The 24,155-nt window shown below is 36.8% G+C and overlaps 1 protein-coding gene and 1 long non-coding RNA gene across 3 annotated transcripts; both read right to left on the reverse strand.

Annotated features, from left to right (window-relative positions):
- Window positions 1-6,912: 6,912 nt before the first annotated feature.
- On the reverse strand, window positions 6,913-7,606 carry LOC149251331 (disease resistance-like protein CSA1). Its single transcript, XM_089453854.1, has 2 exons — window positions 7,224-7,606; window positions 6,913-7,069 (listed from the first exon to the last, which is right to left on the reverse strand). The coding sequence occupies exons 1-2, from the start codon at window positions 7,604-7,606 to the stop codon at window positions 6,913-6,915; spliced, it is 540 nt and encodes a 179-aa protein (XP_089309980.1).
- A 10,950-nt stretch (window positions 7,607-18,556) lies between these two features.
- LOC149251332 (uncharacterized) lies at window positions 18,557-19,527 on the reverse strand. 2 transcript variants are annotated; one of them, XR_016265979.1, is made up of 3 exons: window positions 19,312-19,527; window positions 19,152-19,230; window positions 18,557-19,032 (listed from the first exon to the last, which is right to left on the reverse strand). It is a non-coding gene; the product is annotated as an uncharacterized LOC149251332 (long non-coding RNA). The 2 variants fall into 2 exon arrangements; XR_016265978.1 differs by lacking the exon at window positions 19,312-19,527 and having other exon boundaries at window positions 19,152-19,305.
- Window positions 19,528-24,155: the final 4,628 nt, after the last annotated feature.

The raw sequence follows: 24,155 nt of genomic DNA on the forward strand, positions 1-24,155 counted from the left end.
CACCTACATCTTCTTCATCATCATCTTCTTTAGCATCCACTTTCTTTTCAAAGTCATGGGAGTAGCTTATGTAAGCACTTTCATGTGCCAGAAGAAGTCACTAAATGGATAAGCAAGGAATTGGGAAAATTACAACCCATTTTGCCAGCAAAGAGCATAAATTTCACTTTAATTCATTCTAGCATGGCTTGTGATGTGGCTATTGAGCGGAAATAGCCTTGCAATTAGAATCCCTGTTACCAGGAACTTCAAAATTTTTACATTCAGTTTTGTATATTAATAGCTTTGGAATATAGCCTTCGTTTATATTGAAAACTTGTGGCCATGAATATACTTCTAACTAAACTTTATTTGTAGTTGTAGTTAGTTTGGAAGTTTAATCGAGTACTTGTGAAGAAAGAGTGAAGATTCAGTAGGTTAATAATTGCAGAGCCATGAACCTATGCTATTTTTAGATGTTTTTGAACATTTTGCTATCTTTAGTTCATTTTGTGTTGAACTAGTAACAAAGAAAATTAATCCCTTATTAGTAAAACTTATTTTCAATCTTATGTGTTGTCAATTACCTGATTTTCCATTTACCAATTGCAAGTAGAGAGGTATCTACGTACAAGTAATTCTAACATCACCCCTTAGTGTTTACCTGGGGAAATATTATTCCATTATCTCATTTGTATAAAAGTATCACATCATTAACTTATATTGATAGTTTGCATTGTATTGAGCACTCCCCTTTATTGACAAGTTTATTTAGATTTTGTACCATTTCATATCTTCAGACCTCTCTTTATGGGTCTTTCAGGTCTACTAAGACTTCCTTTATGTTGCTTTGTGATGGTTTATGCTGCCTATCATAATATCTTCCCCATATGGGCTCTAGCTAAATATCGTCATCATGTTCTACAATCATAATGTATATGTTTGTCATATCTATCATATTTCTTAAAAGTAAGTTTTTGGCTATAAATTGAATTCTGAGGGAGGTTAGAATGATCTCTGTGCATCTAAAATAAGATGGTTTACTACTTTGTAATATTTAATGATTGCAATACAATCTTGTATGTGTAATAAGCTGGTAAGATAGTGTTTTCTATGCAATCATTGCATGAATGAAGTACGTGGTGATGTCTCTTTGAAATAGTAATTAACTTTCTATGGCTTGGACTATCATTGAAACAGTTTTATCATTAATCATGCTTGTGGTGTTAATATTTATATTGCTTAGATCATGATGGAAGAATTTGTGTTACCCATAATGCTTATGGGTTTTGTTCACCATTAGTTTCACTTTCTCACAAATAGTTTGAGAATGAACAACAAAATTAGTGTTGCCCTTGATTCTTCTTGCTTTTCTCTCTCTTAGTTGTTTTCATTCCTTATTATGAGAAGAATGGTTGAAATATGAATAGAAGCCATCTATGATGCACTTCCTTAATCCTGTCATGAAACTTTTTGTATCTTGTAAAACATAAGATCTGATAACTATCACATCATATTAAAATTGTTAACAATATGGACAGCGTTAGACAAATTGATTTCCAGGTTTCTAAAGATTGCAGAAAGGATTTGATTACTTTCAATAATACCTGAATTTTTTATTTTGAATGGAAAATTTAATTTGACAATAACAAAGTCAGAATTATATTTTTGAAGTTCTTTAATAAACTTTTTTCCATCTTGTTTAAACATTTACGATCTTCGAAACTACATGGCTTGGACATTTTTTGGAAAGGACGAGTTGTATCATTGAATGTAATCGCGTGCACTCTTTGGTGTTTGTGATGTGAGAGCTTATTCTATCACACAAGTAGAGTGATGCTTATGAAGATGCCTCTAATATCCTTATTGAAATTTTGAAAATTTAAGTTCTTTAAGCTTAGACATAACTTACAGCAATGTCAAAATACCAAAACTACCCTATATTTATCCACATTTTATAAAATAATGCAAAGGATCTAAACTAATTTCTATTCTCGACAAAAAATGTAGAAGTTTGTTTCTTGTATTGTTTCTTGTACTATTTCTTGTCACGAATTGCAAGTAATACTCTTAGCTCTCTTACAAGAACAACCAGAACACCAATTGCATATTTTCTAGTTTTTATTTAAGAATCCCTTTGTAGAGGAAAAACTAGTGCAATATTTGGAGGAAGTGGAGTGGTCACATGGGAGATTTAGCATAGTAGACCATCATGATGGATGCAATTTCTTGGAGAAATATTGGCATTTCATTACTTATGAAACATCGAGCATGAGCAAGATTTGCTTTGATTTAAAAAGACTAGGTCCTTACTATCATGATAAATCCACAAGCACAAGATCTGAAATATAGAGAAGTCAAGCCAAAATAGAGTTGTGATCTGGGAAAACTATTGGGATGAAACCCAAGGTGGAGATGAGAAGAGTGACTGGGTGATTGAGAAATAATAGTGTTATTAAGATTAAATTCCTTATAAACATAGTAAAGAAACCTTTCCTCACTGATCAACAACCAATGAAGAAATCACATAGCATATCAATATCTCTCCAGAATTAAAGATCTGAGAAGGTGTTTAGAAGGATCACACAACACCATAATGTATTAATGATAATCACAAAATCATGAACCAATTACTTTTCTCAAAATACATTTGTCCATGTACATGGAATATATTACATTTGCCCATAAATCTGTCTCCCATACAAAAAACCGTAATCATTGCATGTCGGGGAAAAATAAAACATTAACAGGTTCTTCTTTAGTGAAAGAACCACGCTATGATAGACCCTAGAAAAATGATAACAACAACCCATTCGCATAATGGGGATCTATATTGATGGTCATCAATGATTTCTGTTGCAGTGGATGGTGATGCTATGTCATATTTGACACCTACATATGTGCTTAAAAATGCTCTGGACATTATATCAGTGGACATCTTTCCAATATCTGCAGAGCGATTGATGGTAAAATGTTGAAATTAACAACTCAAATTTATTGATTCCATATGAAGAGGTTTTAAATTGTCCTTCCGAACCCGATAGATGCCTTTCATCTGATTACATATCAAATCTGACTTGGTGAAGACTTCAATATCATTGAAATCATGTTGTTTTGCCTCCTTTAGCCCTTCAACAAGGGCAATGTAATATGCCTCATTGTTTGTCGTAATTCTAGGCACTTCTCTCTTTCCATGAAATAAATGATTTGTTGCCATATTGTAAAGGACGAATTTAATAACTGCTCGACTTGGATTTGGAAAGCAGGATACTTCAATGCATAAACGCCACTTTTGCAGCATTTTTTACACTTCAAAACCTGAAAAATAAAATAACAATAAATTCATGTTAAACAAGTAGACAATTATCTATTTCCTAATACTCAACATGTTTTTCAATCATATATAATTCAAAAAAGCACATAATTTTTGTTAATTTACACTGCAACACTTTCAATACTGGCAACTATTATGCAAAAAACACATTTAGCAATCACCACTTTATTAGAATTGCTTGTAAATTCTAAAAATATTTATCCTTACCAGCTGTCCATACACCAAAAACAATATAACCCTAGACTAACAGAGCATTGTCTAAGCAAAGCATGATTCATGTATATTCCTTATGTGTGACAGAAATGCCATTTGTCATATAACATCACAAGTGTTTTCACTTTTGACAGGCTAGTACTACTCTAAAAAGTATTTTTACAGATTGACAGACACATAAGTAAATTTGTTTAACTACATGCCTAACTCTGTCACAATGTTAGGGAACCATATGAGGAAAATCAGTTTCTTCATGGATGCCTTGGCATGTTTGGTGACTATGAAGTAAACCAAAAAATATCGGGCGTTCACCATGACATCTAAAAGGGTTGTATGCCAATCCTGAACTTCACGTGCCCTTACTAGTGTACCACATTTAGGAATTGAATAAACATAAAATTTAAAGAATGAGACTTTGAAGGAGAGAAAGAAATTAAAAAGGCAATAAACCAAGTATAAAACACTCATTGATCTATCAATGGTGGCTTCCCTAGTCAATGTAAGCAAGTAGCTAATATAGCCACCACCAAGGTTCAAATCTACTAAGTGACATGCTAAAGCTTGTGATTATGCTTGTGGATGTGTGCCAATGTCCACGAAAATTATTGGTGCCAAATGCAAATCTTGTACAACTTTGGCAGAATAGATACCCCTTGATCACAATTGCTTACCCAAAGGTATCCAAATTGAATGGTGCTAATAGTTCCCTTGTAATGCCAATCTTGGGAAAACGCAAAATATACATCCCTTAGTCACAGTCGCTCACCCAAAGATATCCAAATTGAATGGCGCTAATGGTTCCCTTGTAATGCTATATATCAATGTTCTAGTAAGTTTCCAGATGGGGGAGTGCAAAAGCGAGGAGACACATGGGGTACGTGTGGAAGCACCCACAAATTTTTGGGGAACTCAGGGGGGTGGGGGGAGGTCAAGGACCTAGCATAAGGGTCCCCAAATCCCAACAATAACAATTCATCCTATGCAAATTCATCATTGTGCAATGCAAATACTAAACAGTAAATAGTAAAATAGTACTAAATTCAAATTTGTAAATGATATAAACATGATTCAGATTAAGGTTCAACAATGAAATACATTGATTCATAAACAATAAATGAAAGATAAATAGTGATGTTATTATAGTAAATGTACTTAAAAAATAGCAGATACTGAAATCTAAAATAGTAAATTGAAATTACTCAAACTCAAAAATAGCAAAGAGTGAAAAATCAAAGACTCAGTCTAAGGTCATCAATGTCTAGAGTCAAGACTCAAAAGTTAAAATTGAAAATCAACAATGTTAAAACTGAAAATCAACAATGGACAATGAACATTGTAAATAAAATGAGCATCAAGGAATGAAAGTGAATAAAAGGAAAATAAAAGCGAAAGTGAGATAGGGTAATTTTACATATTGTTTTTGTGTTTTTTGTTTTGCATTTTTTTCAGTTCTTAAGCCTTTATAGGAAAAAATTTGGGGAATGCCTAGAAGCAACCAATTCTTTGGGGAACAGTCAACCCTTTCCTAGGGGAACACACCCCCCACACTGGGAAATTTTTCCTTTGTGTTTCCCAACATATATCTAACAAGGGGTCATGGGGAAACATTTCCCCAAGCATCCCCCTATCATAGGAGCATGGGAGGGGAGAGGGTGAGGGGCATCATTAGGGAGGCATCCCCATGGAACACTATTATATATGGGTGCTAATTGTTCTTGATATGCATGTTGAAGAAAAGGGGCAGACAAACTTGGATAGATAACTCTCCAAATTAGCACTTAAGCTAAAGGAAGTCCATGTTATGCATTGCAACTCCAACTTTAAGACATATTTCTCAAAACAATTTCCAAAAAAGAATCCTACGAAGAATGCAATACAAGTAAGAAACTTCACCATCAATAACATCAACTTGGCTCTTTTACTTGCCCTCTTGCTAATTCCCTTGCGAATACGTTAGATGCCCAATACAACAACCATGAAGGAAAGGAACTCCTGCATCTAGATCTAAGGTTCCGGACTCACAATCCCATCAACGAAGCAACAAATAGTACTTAATCAAGTAACCTGCATCTAATCTGACGGCAAATCCTATACCTCAAATAGGACTAAATCATCCAGGGTAAGTTATACCTTATTTCTCTAGTATATGCAATAGAATTGTTGGCTTATCAACATATGTCAGAGAGTGTCCTATGTCTCTAAAACCCACTTCCATCTTTCTTCCAACCAGACATGGTCACAACTACCTAAGCAAGTCACCTTTGCTCTAGCACCATCAACCGCACCAAGGACCTAGATGTCATTTGGGTTTAGAAAATGGAGTAGTCTACACATGAAAAAGTATACAATATCACAATTGTAGATCTTTATTTCGAAAAAGCAAATATATTTCTTGTGAATATAGAAAATTTAAAATTCAAATTTAATCTGAATCCAAGGGTTCGAATGATGGAAGCACTTACAGCTGACGATTGCCCCAGCAAATCTTCAATGTCCTTCGTCGATTGCTGCCAAAGATGACGGATCACTAATCCCTGCGCAATATTTCTGGCCAGTTCACGAAAGTGATCATGCATTCTTATGCAATTTTCCACGTCCATTTCAAACAGACACGTGTCCTATAAATTTTCGATCCCACGCAAACCCCATATTCTGATGGCAAGATCTCTTTTTTCTCCTATGAAAAAAGGAAGCAATGTCTAAAATATATGTTGATCATCTGAACTGAGCTTGTCATAACTTATTTTAAGACTCTCTTGTATCTCAGTTCCAGGCAGTAGCTTTTCAAGTTCATCCACTGTCTCTTGCTAGTAACATTCATTCCGTCCACAAACAAGCGCCCCGAATACTTTGAGCGACAATGGCAATCCATCGCCCAATTTTACAAATCGTTTTACCAGATCTTCAAATTCTGGTGATGGAAATCGCTGATTCAAGGCATAGCAATAGAAGAGCTCTTTGGAATGTGATTCACTCAATCCCTTCAGATAATAATTGAGGACTCTAACAACCCTGAATTTCTGAGGACGTGCTTGTCCCTGGAGGTAACTAAAATCAATTTCTCAGGGCTAAGGATCCCTAATTGACAAAAGTGCTTCAAATTGGGATGCATGATCGATATCATCTAGAACTATAAGACCATGAAAAGACGAGAGATACTTCAAAAGTATCCCTAACCCTTCAGCAGGATTCTCAATTTTGCAATTTTTTTCACCTATGAAGGCTTCCAAGAGATTCGTCTGTAAAAGAGTTATAGGATTTTGTCTTACATCAAATAAAAAAGAGGATTTAGTGTAATCTGATCTTCTAAGGTTGAAAAATTCCTTCGCTAGGGTCGTTTTCCCAACGCCACCCACACCCACAATGCCCACAACCTTGCAACGCTCCTAATTTGATAGGGCCCTCTTTTCAAAATTTTCATATTCAGCAACTTTGAGATCCAACCCAGTTGGATGTTTTGCCACATGCAACAATGGCTTTGGAATTATTTTCAAAACTTCTTTCACTACATTGTCCAGTTCCTCAAATTTGTCGTCCTCGTCCCTGCATTGAGTAAACAAAGCAACTGAGAAAAGCTTACGAATGTGGGAATCCAACATGGTGGAAAGCCAACAAATGAAATCCAATTGAGTAAACTAAGGGAATCACAACATGGTGGGAATCCAACAAATGAAAACTAAGACCGATGTTAAGGGACAGGAGGACATGTAGCGCACTAATCTCGAAACCGCTTAAATCGGCAACAGAAGAAAGCGCGATTTTCCATTTCTGAACAGTGTCGGAGCTGTAGCGTGGCTTCTCTTTGCCAGTTTTAGGATCATTCGGTGTAGTTTTCTTTGCAAGGTCTCTTAGGGCATCAACGTATGCTCCAGCTTTGACATTATGACAGACTACAGAGGGGTCAAATTTATAAAATACTAGAAGAATGGCTTTCCCCGACTCTGCCATGAGGACAAGTTCATCCAAGCACCACCAAGATTCGACATACCTTGGTGAAAAGATTGCAAAGTGAACAGACGCACCAGCGATAGCCTTTATTATCTGGCGATAAATGTTTTGTGCCTTCTGCATCTCTTCCATGTTGAAAAAGACTCTCCTTAATCCATTGGAAGTAAGGCGTCAATACAGATATCTGGCGACCATTTTACCATCGGGACCGCGATGATTAATAAAGAGATCCCAAGGAGTATAAGAAGTCGAGGCAGAAGAGGAAGCAACAGAACCTTGAGCGGATATAGTTAGATTTGCCATTGATACTGAAATCTAGGAGTCCGGTTTCCGCTTGCTCTGGTGACCTGGTGAGTTGTAGTGGAGTGCCGGGTTGAATGCAGAAACTCTGGTCAGACATCATTAAATGCGGAGGGTGGTGGAGCTGGGCCGAGCTCGTGGAGGGTGGTGGAGCTGGGCGCAGGAATTGCGGGCTGCCGGAGCCCGAGGTTTTTCTGGGCGGCGACAGAAATTGAGCAATTTCTCCGCTTGGGTAGACTACTCCAATAAAAATGACCATAATATTGATTACCCTCTATCCATATTAACTCCAAATCTACCAAACCAATCCAAAAAAATCAAATATCTTATCCCAAAACTGGTTTTCTCAATCAAATCTCTGATTCCAAACCTGGTTTACTCCTTCGGTAACAGTACACAGAAAACAGAAGCCAAGCCCCACAATCTCCATAATCCCTGGGGTACAGAGCTCATTGTTTTATCAACCTGGAAACCACAAATTCCCCATCCCACTAAACCATGTCACTCGAGTTCCTTCTGTTATGCCCACTGAATACACTTCATTCTATTTTTCTATACCTAGCGCCTGAACCTTTGAGTTTCCGCATTAGCTATTCAGTTTCTCATAAATTTCTTGTCTCATAAATCTGAACTAGTGGGCGGGGGGAATAATATAGCAGATCGAAGGAGGAGATGGCGAGTCCAAATCAAGAGGCCGAGATCAAAATTATGAGAGAAAAGCAATATTCCAAGGGTAACTGTAACTAATCAGTCTAGGTCTTACTGAAGAGGAAGCAGAGTATATAATCAGAATGGCGCAACGGAAGTTTCTGACGGCCCATCTAAAGATCACCTGATTGGAAGACCGGATCTCAAGATGGAAGGAAAGACAGATAACTAGTTCGACCATTATGCGAAGGAGTGTCCAAATGGCAGGGACACATCACTTGATGATCATTCTAGGGACATTAGGTAATACAGTTCATCAAGGAGAAATGGTCGACTCTTCAAAGAAAGCAAGGAACCCCAAGAATGGAAGTCGAAAGTTTTAAGGTGGCATTCATCAATGGAAAGGTGCGTGTTTGAAAATAGAATTTTCAAAGATGTTTTTGAGTTTAGGGTTATCTTAAGTTACAGGAAGTCCATTGGGGACCATGTCCATTGACACATAGCACCGAAGGTCTGTGAGTCAGATGGTGACAGGGATGCCTGAATTCAAAAAGAGCATGAAGGTACATGTCTGAGATGTACCGAAGGGAAATCCTATAAGGGGACCTTTCCCCTCATGCCACAGGTCCACAGGTTTGGAACAACCCGAGGAGTTTGACATTCATGATCAAGAATCTCATGTATGCATGTGGTAGAAAGCCCTCTATGGCTTGAAGCAAAACACCCCGGGCATAGTATGAGAGGATCAACAACTGTCTAATGAAGCTGAGATTCACTAGGAGTGAAATTGATCCAAACCATTACTCGAAGGTTGTGGATGATAGACCTCTCATACCAGCACCTATGTCTGATAGGTATAGACCCTCTCATTTGTAGGAGACATAGGGAGTTGGATTCCGAATGTGGAAAAATAAAATGCAAGCCTATGACAACCTCAAGGATCTTAACTTTCAGAAGTTATATGGTAGTGATGTCAGACCAGATTTGGGAAATGCCTCTGAGTCTCATATACTCATTCATTGATGTTCTTGGTGAACTTCCATCCAGACAGGTGTTTACAGTTAGCATGGTGAGCTCATATTTGGTTGAGCCTCACTGGATTGGCACCAAGAATCTTCTGAGATATCTTCGGGGCACAATCTCTCATGAATTGAGATACACTGCCAGAAATATGAAATTGCATGATTATTCGAATGCTGACTAGGCAGGCAGTGTGGAGGAACACTAGAGCACTTCTCAGTGTTGGTTCTCTTTGGATTCTGCTTCGATATCATGGATGAGTAGGAAGCAGAAGTTGGTTGTTATAAGTACCGCCGAGACCAGATACATAACTACGAGTATGACCTCGTATGAATTTTCCTGGTTGTGGAAACTCTTCAGTGAGTACACATGATGAATACCACTGTGATTCTCTGTGACAACTAGAGGTGGGATTTGATTATTGAGGAATCCTGTATTTAATAATTGCTCCAGTAGATAGACATCAGATACTGTCTTATCTGGGATATGGTAAGTTGATGAGCAAGGAGGCCGTATCGCATTGAGATGATGTACAGGTCGCTACATTTTTTCAGAGCCCTAGGGAAAGATCAAATTTGTGATATTCCCAAACGACTTGGAGTCATCGAGAGACCCTTGTAAAAGGGTCCTGCATGTTGCATACATTGAGCTCTAGGAGCTCTGGGGCTTGCGGTTCTTTCTGGAGCAACATACGACCACAGAGTGACTCACCTTCCCCTGGTGTTGCGCATTGGGACAAGATGATTCACTTTCTTGTGGGACAAGATGATTCTCTTTCCTGTGGACAGGATGATTTACTCTCCTGTGAACAAGATGATTCTCTCTCTTGTGTGACAAGATGATTCGCTCTCTTGTAGGAGTTGTACCCCCTATGATGCTGACTTCGGGTCGGTTGAGACTGGTCTGGGACCAGTGGTACATACTTTGAGATTGACTTCAGGTCAGTGGAGGACTGGTCTGGGACTAGTGAGAGTGGTACATACTATGACACTGACTTCAGGTTGGTTGAGACTGGTTTGGGACCAGTGATACACTCTCTGAGACTAATGATATTGGTTTAGGACCAGTAGTAGGAGTGGTACCCACTATGACGCTGACTTTGGGGCAGTTGAGACTGGTCTGGGACCAGTGGTATGCACTCTGAGACTGACTTCGGGTCAGTGGAGAATGGTATGAGACATTCTCGATCAATTCTTCTTCTTCTTGGTTCAGTAAAGCTAAGTTGAGCAGAGTAGAGCCAACAGAGCTGAGCAGGGTAGAGTTGAGCAGAGTAGAGTAGAGATAGCAGAGCTAAGCAGAGTAGAGTAGAGATAGCAGAGCTAAGCAGAGCAGAGTTGAGCAGAGAAGAGCAGAGACAGTAGAGCAGAATAGAGCCAACAGAGCTGAGCAGAGCTAGAAGAGCTGAGTAGAGCAGTGCAGGGCACTGATGGTAGAGAAATTACAGTCGGACGTATGGATCAGCAGATGGAGTTCTCCCTAGTTGAGTGGGAGTATTAAAATTGGAAACCAGGGCAAAACTCCATGTGGGTCAACGTATTTATGGTAGATGATATTTTTATTGGATCCCTCTCGTCGAGAGGTGTAGGATTGATCTAAAGATCATCCAATTCCGATAAGTATTTATGGAGATATGAATTTATTTTGATTATGGAATTATTATCAAGCCGACCAACAACTTATGTAGGCTCAAGAAGCCCAAACGTCATGTCTATTCAACCTATACGTTTTTGGTATAAATAGAAGAGGATTTGATGTCATTTGCAACACACATTCTTGAGGTGATCTCCTCCTCTCCACATCTTGGGTTTTTGGAGAAGGAGTGAGACACCAAGAGTAATACGCTAGCCTAATGGTGATGCCCTAGCCACAGGTTGATCTAGGAAGCAATCAGAGCTCACTGTTTTGGAGTCCGAGTTGCTGGTAGAGGGGCTGAGGTCTCTTGGAGGAAGGCTGAGTTTGATGGGAAGTATTGTGGATCTGTTTGAGGGCTAGAAGAGGGTTGTTTTGGTGGGTTGTTGGAGGGCCACAACCAGTTGAGGTAGGCTGCAGGCCTAGCCTCCCAAAATAGGCATGCATTGAGTTGTTAAGGGCTGCCATATGCCTAAAACAACAACTCACAAGAAAGGCTTTACTCCTTGCCTAGGCCGCAGTAAATTCAAGGCTGATTTGTGGGTTGAATGAAGGGTTGTTGCAGCAAAAACAAGCCCTAACCAGTCACAGTAAAAGACAACAAGTGCAGAAGACTTGGAGGGCAGCGTGTGGAGAAAGCATTGGGTCATAGTTCATGACCAGACTTGGATCAGTTTAATGGGCAGCATAATGATGATGCACATCTGTAAGGGCAGCATAATGATGATGCACATTAGCAAGGGCAGTAACATAATGATGATGCACATCTGTAAGGGCAGCATAATGATGATGCACATTAGTAAGGGCAACAGCATAATGATGATGCACATTTGTAAGGGCAGCGTAATGATGATGCACATTAGTAAGGGGAGCAGCATAATGATGATACACATCTGTAAGGGCAGCATAATGATGATGCACATTAGCAAGGGTAGCAACATGATGATGATGCACATCTGTAAGGGCAACATAATGATGATGCACATTAGCAAGGGCAGCAACATGATGATGATGCACATCTGTAAGGGCAGCATAATGATGATGCACATTAGCAAGGGCAGCAACATGATGATGATGCACATTAGTATGGGTAGCATGATGATGGATGAGATCATGGACATGAAGGGCAACATGATGATGGATAAGATCATGGACATGGGCAACATGATGATAATCATGATTAGTGTAGCATGGTGCAGTATGCAGTGGTGCAGCAAGAGGACCAGATGCAGTACGATGATAGGTGGAGTCACCTTGGAGAATCAGTTGAAGCAAAATATCTTCAACTGATCTCATCGTTATAGGAGATGATCTATGCTCAGATCTAGATAAGTCAAAGTGTTGACTTCTGTTGTAAATGTACTATCTCTCTCTCTCTCTCTTTTTCTGCTGAACTTTGAAGAACATAAAGGAATAATTGATCAAGGGTTTCCCCACATTGGAGTTTGTCCCTGGCTTGCGCCACATCTTGTGTCCTCTTGTCTTGGCTTGTCTTCTGCGATTTATATTTATGTTCTATTTGTAGTTTATCAAAATTTAGATAAATTTCTCTAGCACAGAACATACCTAGAATTAACACAATGGAAAAGCGATAGCATAGGAAACAATAGCATAGAAGAAAGAAGTAAAAATTTTCTGCAATTTTGTATATTTACTCACATTTCTTTATGATCATATGTTATGTTTGAGGGAGATTCCAACCAGGCCAATATTCTTGAATATGTTCAAAATGAAGGCAATGCACAACACTTTAACTCCAAAGGATTTATGAAAATGTTCTTCATTAACATTCCTGAACTACACAATTCCTAATTGTTATAACTAAATGGTTTAAATCAAACATTTCATGAACAAATAATATCATATCAACTTTAATTCACAATGCAATTGATAATAGTTTTTGTTAGAAAAGATTCAAGATAATGTACATGCATTTTGAATCAATTTTTATGTCACAATTATGTTTTTGTGATCAAGAGTATAGAATGTTTAGGTGGTATTCTATATGCACTAAATAAGTATGAGTTCCAACACTATGTATGGGGTTTATTTTTCAATATCTATGTGTCTAGAGTAAGAAATATTTCAAATGTTTTCCACAATAGGAATAATACTAAGTTGTCGCACTTTCCATTGATCATGTCTCTCTTGGAAACAATCTAGAAAATAAGAACCAAGAATAACTCCTTCCATAAACCAATAGCTAAAAGTAGGTGTTTGTTGATGTCATTTCCAACTTCAATAAGCTTAGAACATACAAATTCAGCCTAGAGAGCTCATACCACCTTATGAAATGCTCCTAAACAAATAGAAATGAGACTTTTCTCACATCGAAAAATAAAACAAACATATATAAAAAACAAATGCCTTAAAATGCCTCAAATATTTTAAACATCCTCTAAGTTGCCGACATGATCAACTTTGTAAGAATAATTCCATTGGATAGTTGCCGACATGATCAACTTTGTAAGAATAATTCCATTGGATTTTATGTTGCATGCAAAGTAAACTATAGTTTAATAGCTGGGGTTGTTCAGACTACATGCAATACATATGTGATGGTGTTAATGGTAGGTGGAGACTTGACATTGGAGGAAAAGGCTCTAGACAAAACAAGTTTGTTGTTTCTTGGCCAACAAAAACAATTGGTAACTGAAGTTACTGCTACATTCAAGAGACTCATAGTTCTTGTGATCATGTCTCGGTCCTTTTGATATAAAATTTGCAAGGAATGATAAAATAAATCTAGATATTCTTTGGGTGGGATATCCGGGAGACGCTGGTGGAGCAGCCATTGCAGATGTGATATTTGGAGCATACAATCCAGGTAATGTTTAAAACTAGATCACTAGTTTTGGGTACCATATCAAATTGGTCATCTTAATTTTTGAGCCCAAGGGTTAGCTCAAATGGTATAGATTCATATATGAAGTTCTTTGATATTGTTGCTAGTTGTTGCTGCTCATGGATTTGACTCTCTTCCATTCCCTTGAGGTAAGGCCCTAGAATCGGGGGCCAATGGTTATCCTAACTTACCATCCTCAAAATGTGTGGAATTAATATGTTTCTTGAGATGTCATTCCCCAAAATCATGGCCAACGGTTTATTTTGTGGGAAAGTACTATGTTTCCTTTCTTGAGCTTTCATGACCTAGAATCAAGGCCATTGGTTTACCCAATTTACCATCCAGGAAAGGGGGGAAGTACTCTGTTTCTTGAGCTTTCATTTCAAGTAAAAATGTCATCTTAATTTTTGAGATCCACACACACCAAATGTTTTTTCAACTTTAGGGATGACCCTTGCTAGATTCCACTGCAAATCGAGTACTTTTTATAATACCCATATGAATGCATGGAAATTGCGGCTCATATCTCTTTCTGTTGTAGGTGGACAACTGTCTATGACTTGGTACCCAAAGTATTCTGTTGTCAGTATCCACATGACCAACATGAACATGAGTCCTGATAATGCCATAGGTTTCCTTGGTCATACTTACAGATTCTACACCAAAAAGGTAGTTTACTTGTTCGAATATGGACGAAGCTATATAAAATTCAACAACGATGTAGTCAATGTGCCTGAACTTGTATTTATTCCTCTAGATGTATGTTCTTAGATGAAATCAAATTCTTGTGAGGCTCTTAGTGACCCACCATCCTCATTCCAAACATTTAACACCTTGTATTTCTCTTTGGTTCATGTGTTTTTCCTCCATATTCAAAAATGGAAAATAAACGACTGTTCCAAACACAAGAGGAGTAGTTGCAATGACTCCTCAAGCGCCTCTCTCTATAAAATCCACTCCAAAAATACTTTTATGCAGTTCCATCACATTTTCATTTTCTCAAAAAATTCAATAATGGCCTTCTCCCAACTTGATTGAAGAGCATGCTCTTGTGCACGTAGTTTAGTTTCCCTGTTCAATGTAGTCATTTCCTACCGCTTCCAAGATTCTCACATCACCTTATCTGTGGATCTTGGCAAAGTTGTTTCCTTTTGTAATTGATTAATCTTATGCATCAATACAAAACATGCATTTCTCATATCACCTTCATTGCCAATATTTTTATCACTACAATCTCCCCTATTGACACTATTTTCAATACCACCATTCTTCACAAAAAATCCAACATAAAGAGCTTTGATCTTGCTGCAGAATCTATAGCTCTTGCCACCCTTTCTATTCATTCTAAAATCCTTAGTTTTCTTGTAGTATTTTCTTCAGGCTGTAGAGAACTTGGCTTCTATGGGTCTCTAATGAAAAAGATTAATGTAGTAAAATCATCCTAATTGGGTAATGAGAACAAATGTTGGGAAACACACATAAACAAAATATATGGATAAAATATATGGATAGATTAGATTTGGTTACTAGATTGGCCAAGACAAGACCTAAACGATTTTTTCTTTAAGTTAAGAATGATACTTAGATTCGTCTTCTTGCATAGATGTATCAGTAAAGGGATATAACATATTTCAACATTGTTTTGTATATAATTGGCCTTCGAGTATGGCTGAGGACCCTATAATTTGGTACACATTAAATATGAAATTTTAATTTTCTTGTGCAAACCTTCAAAGTAATAAAGGGAGTATACTCTTCTCACACACATATATAAATAAAAATGTAAAACATTTTTGCACTCTCTTATTTGTACAATAAATCTTTTTGATACTATTGATATTGTAGAAAGCATATACTAATCTTTGTTTTGTGTTGGGAATGTGTTCTATTTTGCTCATCTGTTTTCATGAACTTTGATCAATTTAATGTACAAATATTTAAAAATAAAAGCTCATTACTTAAATATTTAAAAGAAAAAACCAAAATTTTAAAATAATGAAATTTGATATAAAATATCAAAAGGAAAACTATACAACCTATTATATAGGAGATGCGTAGTTGTAATGTAAGAAAGTATGTAAAACTTTTTACATGTTTGCTCAATATGTTCAATTTATAAGATGTAAAGGATTTGTAAACATTTACATCTCCATTCAATTAAATAATAATAATAAAATATTAAATATAATATAGAGCAAGGAGATGTTGCAAAAATAATAAAATTCAATTCAATTTGTTATATTATAATTTTTTTCATTAAAATAATTAAGAGAAAATTTTTAGCTAATAGAAAATCATAATATAAATATCACATAAAAATATATAACATATTAGTAGCTATGAGTTAAGATCCATTTTTACGTTATAAATTAAAATAATGATTTTGTAACCATATTTAAATTTAATTAATAAGCACATAATAACAATATTTTTAACCATAGATATGTACACCACTTTACCATAGATAATATTAACTTGTAAATAGGCTTTGTTATAATACCATGGGCCAATGCCATCCATCATCAATACCATATGCCCAAAAACCATTTCTCATTTCACAAAACTATTTATAAAATATTTTATTTGAATTTAATTTTATAATTTTTTTTAATTAAATCTAAAGGAAACAAATTATAATTACTTTTGAGATATATTTAAACCCTCCATCACATTAAGATATATAAAATATAAAAAGCAATTATAAATCTAGATCCATTTACCATAAAAATTAAAATAATAATTCTGTAACCATATTTAAATTTTATTAATAGGCACATAAAAAATTAATACTTACAATATAAACAGATTTTTAACAGTGAATATTCACTCCCACTTTACGATAGATATTATTGGCTTGTAAATAGGTTTCGTTATATAATCATGAGCCAATGCCATGGCTCATCAATACTACATGCCCAAAAATCATTTCTCCTTTCATAATCAAAATATTTTATAATTTTTTGGTTAATTACATTTTTCATCCAAAGCCCAATATGGAATAGATGCACTGTTTTGTTATGTTATCTAAATATTTTGACTCAATCAACTTCCATAAAAATAAAAGTAAATTAAATAAAATAATTATTTATAAGTATTAATTAAAACATTTCCAAGAATTGCTTTTGTGAATTCTCCTCGTTTTCCATCCAACATTTTATCATGTTTGCTAGCAAATCCTTAATAGAAATAAGGTTTTATTTCTTTTTTTCTCTTTTCCCTGTTAATTTGTAGCTCTAGTTCTGATTTTCCAACATTTTATCATGTTCACTAACAAATCCTTAATAGAAATAATGTTTTGTTTTTCTTTTTTTTCTCCTTTCCATGTTAATTTGTAGCTTCCTAAATCTTTTTCTGTAGAAGTACCATCAAAAGACAAATTTTGTCTTGTGTTGTCAATTGCATTTGTGAATCTTGGCAAAGTAATTGATTGATGTTGTGCATCAATACAAAACATGAATTTCTCATATCACTTTCATTGCCAATATTTTTATCACTACAAGCTCTTTTGTCTTTTGTTGTAAATTGTATCATTGAATCTTCACAAATTTGTTTCCTCTTGTCATTGATTGATGTTGTGCATCAATATAGAACATAAATTTCTCACCTCACTTTCATTGCCAATATTTTTATCACTACAAGCTTCATTATTGACACCATTTTCAATACCACCATTCTTCACAAAAACTCCAACATAAAGAGCTTCGAATCTATAGCTCTCCACCATTTCTATTCATTCTGAAATCACAAATTTGTTTCCTCTTGTAATTGATTGATGTTGTGCATCAATATAGCACATGAATTTCTCACCTCACTTTCATTGCCAATATTTTTATCACTACAAGCTTCACTATTGACACCATTTTCAATACCACCATTCTTCACAAAAACTCCAACATAAAGAGCTTCGAATCTGTAGCTCTCTCCACCATTTCTATTCATTCTGAAATCTCTGGTTTCCTTGTAGTATCCACTGGTTTCCTTGTAGTGTTCACCATTTCTATTCATTCTGAAATCCTTGTAGTATTTTCTTGAGGGATCATGAAAATTTTGGGCAACACATATATACAAACAAAATATATGGCTAGATTAAACTTGGTTACTGGATTGGCCAAAAATCTAAACATTTTATTTTTTAAGTTGAAAATGATACTTGAATTCCTCTTCTTATATGGATGTATCACTTAAGGGATATAAGATTCCTCTTCTTGCATGGATGTATCAGTAAAGGGATATAGCATATTTACAATGTTGTTTGGTGTATAATTAGCCCTCTAGTATGGATGAGGACCCTATAATTGTGTATAAATTAAATGTGGGACCCTATAATTGTGTATAAATTAAATATGGAATTTTAATTTGCTTGTAAGATTAGGTAAGATTAGGGATAGAGACATACCCCAAAACATTGTGCTTGCATTAAAATTAATAAATATGACTGATAAATTTCTAGAATATCTTTAATAGTATACAAAACAAAGACAAAAATCTTCCAAACGGTAACATTTTAATCCTCAAGTCAAAAGAGTCAATCTTTACTACTCTTAACAAGTTCTGGTAGTGCCAAGAGAACACCATGCCTCCACGGGCCAGCCAAAATCCATTAACAAGTTTCCAACACCATAAAAACACAAATAGAGCTAGCAAGCAAAATACTTAGGATTCCATAGCAAACGTTTAAGAAATACACATATGGAACAATATAACCAGAATCGAGAGGGTTTTAGAACTCAACTCGAAAACCCAAGAAGGTTTTCAAAAGAAAACGATAACAACTATGAGAAACAGAAAGATAAACCCTCAACTGTTGCATACATACAAGAATAAATGATAAAATTCCATGAGGGTTGGCTTTTCCTTCCAAAACTAACAATTTAACAGTGCAAGTTGCATTTAAATCTGAACTCGTAAGGCTAGACTTGAACCTCGGCAGAGGAAGCTCAAATAGAGCCTAAACTAATCAAAAGAAAAGAAAACCCTTGAATAATTTCCATTTCAGGAATCACATTAGAGAAGAGGGTATCTCATTCACATACCCAGAGGGATTTTGGGTCTAGAATGCCTCCCTTGGCAGAGTTCTGGATAGCACGCTATGTGATACTAGTTGGGAAGCCGCAACCTTCGGAGAAAATTTGAAACAGAGTAAAAAATAATAATAAGAAAGCAGTACCTTGAATCTCAAAATAAAATTCACACATGGAAACAAAAAATAATCATAGGATCGAGCAGAGCTTCTACCTGCTAGGCCGTGCAATGGGTGAAGGTTGTAGGAGAGGTGAAGACCTCCTTTGGCTGTAGAAACTTAGAACTAGACCAGCTGCATCATAGCAACGAAATTCTGTCATTACCAGAGAGCCAAGGTACAAAACCTAAATGACAACAACAATGAAACCCTTACCGGGAAACAGGGAGGGTTATGAGATCACTCAGTCGTTGTTGGATGTGGACAGACAATGTCAATCGTCGATGAAGCGTTGTAGCCGAGGAAGGGAGGACAACTGGAAAGAAAACGAAGATGATCCCGAGGAATGCTCTGGCCAAACTCGAGATGATAGAAGGATTAAGTCATTCATATCTATGACTGTAATATGAATTAAAAGGATCTAAAACCCATGGACCAAAAGTTTAATGCTGCATTAATGTATCCATAGTGCTTCAATAAATGTAAAGGTAACAAATGTATATTTTGTATAAAATACAGAATGTAATTATATAAGCATGCGCGGATATCTATCTCTCTCTCGAGTTGGTATATTAGAGAGATATGAAAAATCCCAACAAAACCAAAATTATATAAAATATATTTTTAATAACATAAATAAATTAAATACCTTATTAAAATTTGTACTAGAAATAAAATTATATAAATTTCTTAATTCAAACTTATAACTTTAACCAATATTGGTCCTTTTATCTAAGTCAATGAGAGGATCTTGCTGACCCTGAACAAATGTCATGAATAATCCAAAATTAATTAACTCCAGCAAGTTGTGTTTAAAATTACACCATGTTAACCTCATCTTGCAGTTCCAATTCAGATGAATCGAGAGCAAGAGTTTCACTCTTGTTTTACTCATAATTTCAACAAAATAAATAAATATTTTTCTTAAGAAAATGGAGAAATAGCTCCATTGGGCATTAGGTTAGCAATGAAGTGTTGTGGTAGGCATATTTTAATTTCAAACTTCCAAAAGGATAAAACACAACGATCTTTTAATTTCAATCCTATAAAAGGATAAAACACAACGATATTTTAATTTCAATCCTAAAAAAAGATAAAACACAGATTATAAAAAAAAATACATATTGTTAAGGGAAAAGCTCCGAACGCAGTTCTCATCCAGCAATCCATCGACTGACACATTCATTTATTCATTTCACCATCTTCTGTAGCACTTTGCACACATACTCAAAACAACGTAATAAATTAAGTTCATTGTGAAAAAAGAAGTTTGCAGACATACTTAAAACCACGTAATAATTTAAGTTCATTGTGAAAAAGAAGTTGAGAAGACATTTGTAGTCTTGAAAGAATGAAAGTATTAGTATTGGCTTTATTATGATCATGGAGTGGGAACCGACCTTGATATCCTTTCGACTGCACATCCTCTTCATAATAATCACATTGAACACAAGAATCAAGGAATGAGTTCTACTAGGCCGAAAGTTTTTTGAAAACAAAACTATGATTGCACTCCTTCATGAAACTATCAATAAGCTCAGGAGGCACTCAGAACTCATTTTATTTTTGTTCCACAAATGACAATTCAAGTTGTTTTTCCATTTGAATATGTACTGTTTATTACTTCACTTAAAAAAGATGACCATGGCCATCAATATTATGCCACATCATGTTGAGCGGCCTCCATGAAATATCCCGTATTAAACAACATCTCGTTGTGTAGCATTTTTAAAGAAATGGTTGTGGAGATGCTACAGATGGGGTAGTGAAAAGTTTCTCAATAAAGTACGGACACCTTCATAAGATCTTGAGACCGTTTCTTCTAACTACGTGATGATTGAACATTTGAATATTGTCTAATTGTTTAACATATAATTTAATGCCTGAAAAGTGGGCGGGAGGGAAGTCTTTCTCAAAGGGAATCCCTTACAGACTAATTATAACAGGCTTTTATTGAATATAGTTTTTCCTAAATGTTTATCATAACATAATTTTTCATAATTTTGTTAATATATTCAATACAACATAGTTTTGTCTATATAATCTACATTATACTTCTGTGTTTCATAGCAATTTTGTATGACACCCAAAATTATAATCAACATTATATCTTGAAGAACTAGGTAAAGGAACGAGCCAAATTTAGGATGAAACCCAACCATATTTACAAGACAAAGATACTGCAAAAGGCGTATCAATACTTGGTCATCTTCGCATGTCGCTTGTATTGCCAAGAGAGCATGGAGACCTCCCCGCAGAGTTGGTTGATCACGTTGGACCAACTGGTGAGTGAAGGAAAAGCATGCAACTGGTCTGACATGTTGGCTCACAGGTTGAAGGAACAGGTCACAGGAGCTCGGCAGTCGCCCAAAGGTTAGCAAGTAGAAATCTACATGGCCGCTTACATCTTGGATGCCATCTGTGCCCGTTAGCAGTTCCCTGTTTGAACTGGGCATGGACATTGGCAGAAACCTCTGTTAACATTTATTGTAAACTGTTTTCCGAATGTAGCTTCAGAGGAGTCATCAGACAACTGTCATATCATTTTGTTACCCCGATGTACAAGATGATATTTGAGCAGGATCCATCTTACATGTCAAAGGAAACAATGGAGGTACTGGTCAACAGAGCGGATTGGTATGCCTCACCATGTGACACCTTCATACGGATGTACAGGGCAGAGAAGCCTCTGCATATTTTGCCGAAGTTTTCCATGGACAAGCTCGTAATGCAAGAAGTATCATACAGATACGGAGTAGCAAGAGTTAGAACAAGACATCGACCTCATGCCTTACCACTAAGAGGTCAACCCACCAGCTTCATTGGATCCAGAAGTAGAGAAAGTCCCAAGAAACCAAGGAGATACTAAGATCCTTGGAGACATTTTGGAAGGAGAGATGCACAATATATCATTCGACAAGTCGCTTCATAGAGTTGTGCAATAGCGCAGAGTGTCTATTCCGGATGACAACACATCTCCTGTGTATTTTGAAGAATGAGTGATTGTGTCTGACGTGTGGAAACATCTAGCAACATTGGCTGATGCTACGAGATCATATGATGAAGCCACTAGCTTGAGTGTTCACTTCTTGATAGCAGAGAATGAGCGAATGGATAAGGAGTTACAGACGGCCAAGTAGGGAGGAGGACTAGTTACAACATCTGCCCGAGCAGAGTTGAAGAAAGCGATACTGGATGAAGTATCATCCCTTGAGACAGTCATGCAGGCATTGTATTCCAAGTTTGGTACCGTGCATAAGGCAGTTTTCCATCTCAATGGTTGGTAGCAGCGATGTGCTAGGACATCACATATCTTGTCAAATGTGCATATTGTTGCTGACTACATGCAAACATGGATCATGAGATATAAGGGAGCCCCATTACACTTGCCTAATATGATGAAGTCCAAAGCGATCGAGCTGAAGGCACACATAAGGAGTCAGATCTGGAACTATAAAGATCTCTCGCGACTCATCACTAGTTTGCAGGCTTCCCATGCACAAGTATTCATGAGTATTGATGTTGTTGTGCATGCACATGCGATCCCATATATTGGGACACTCACAGAGGAAAAGACGAAGGCACAAGTCCGATTGGAGCTTGACTCGTACTTTGACGATTTGATGTGCATAGACACTAGTGTAGACTTGGTGATCATTGCAAAACACCATGCATCAGTATGTCATTGGTCCGACTGCACTCAAGACAATGATGCACATGTTATTAGACGAGTTAGACAGAGGAGCTATAGCAGTGTACCCGAATGCAACGAAGGTAAGAGTTCGTTTCCAGAAATATGTCACCACATAGTACACAGACACCATCGTGGACTACCAATCTTGGCATCAGTTAGCCATCGTCGACCATCGTGAGGATGTCGAAGAGTTGGTCTTCCCACAATTGCCCGAATCATAGTGATGTCTTGCATGGCTTGCTCAAGCCTATTTTGTCTCACATGGGTACATGTGCAGATTGTATGTAACGTCTTATCAAGTGGAAGTTCAAGTGTCAATAGTTGGATGTAACTATCATAGAGTAGATGAAGAGTCATGAGGGTAGATGAATAGTCATAAAGGGGAATGTCAAGGGCCACCCCACCCTTTGATATATATAGTTCCTCATAACTCATTGTACAAGATTTTGGTCATCCAAGCTTCTGATAGGAGTATCTTAGAGAAAACTTGGAGAGTTTTGTAAAGCGCCTCGGCTTCTCCACTATGCAGAGCCAGTATATATCTTTGGAGGAGAAGGCAATAGTGACTGCAACTTTCCACTGTCGGAACTAGTGATTTGTCATGGTTGTATTGTATGACTCTAACTTTCACTTCTTAATATAACAGAGCTAGCACATTTCATGCATATGTCATATTGTCTTTCAACTATCTTGTTTACTCTAAATGATATATGTATCTATTTGCTTATGCATGTGTGTATAGACTCTTTTTGTATATGTATGTATGAATCTTATTGAAACGTGCTATTGGTTTAACCATCACTTTGGATTTCTAGCTTACTTGCCTTCTAGTTTGTGATGCATCTACTCACAACCACGGTCAAGGCGATACCATACAACCCACTGTTGGGACTCCTACACCAAACAGTTTGACTTCTAGTTGGGAATTCTTATCGAGGATATCCCCTGACATGTTGGTAGGTCCAGCACCATCAACACATTGTTAAGTACCTCACCAATTGGGAGGTAACAAGGTTAAATCTCCTCAACATCCTTCGGGTAGACCCCTTCGAGTTGATCTGCCTAGATTTTTCCCGTGGATGTAGCGACCACCCAGTGTTCCTGAACCACCCTTAGAAGGAGAGAGGGGGGGGGGAATATAGTAGGGGAGAGAGATATAGAGGTGGGAGAGATAGGGAGATAGGGAGGGAGGGAGAGAGGATGGGGGAGAGAGGGAGAGAGGATGGGGGAGAGAGGTAGAGAGATGGATTTAGAGGGGAAGAGAGAGGGAGGGAAGAACAAAGACACTGAGAGATAGAGGTGGAGAGAGAGAGGGAGTGATAAGGGAGAGATTAAGATTGAATGAGGGAGAGAGGAGACAAGGAAA

The sequence above is a fragment of the Pinus tabuliformis genome, chromosome 7, assembly GCF_031772625.1.
Source record: "Pinus tabuliformis cultivar Carrire ecotype Pingquan chromosome 7, CPIR1, whole genome shotgun sequence".
Lineage (NCBI taxonomy): Eukaryota > Viridiplantae > Streptophyta > Pinopsida > Pinales > Pinaceae > Pinus > Pinus tabuliformis.

Excerpts from the sequence above, each read along its gene's own strand:
- LOC149251331 (XM_089453854.1), bottom strand. The coding sequence starts at position 7,606 with ATGGAAGAGATGCAGAAGGCACAAAACATTTATCGCCAGATAATAAAG. Across the intron at positions 7,070-7,223 it reads AGTGCGCTACATGTCCTCCT|GGACGAGGACGACAAATTTG; the intron begins GTCCCTTAACAT and ends TACTCAATGCAG.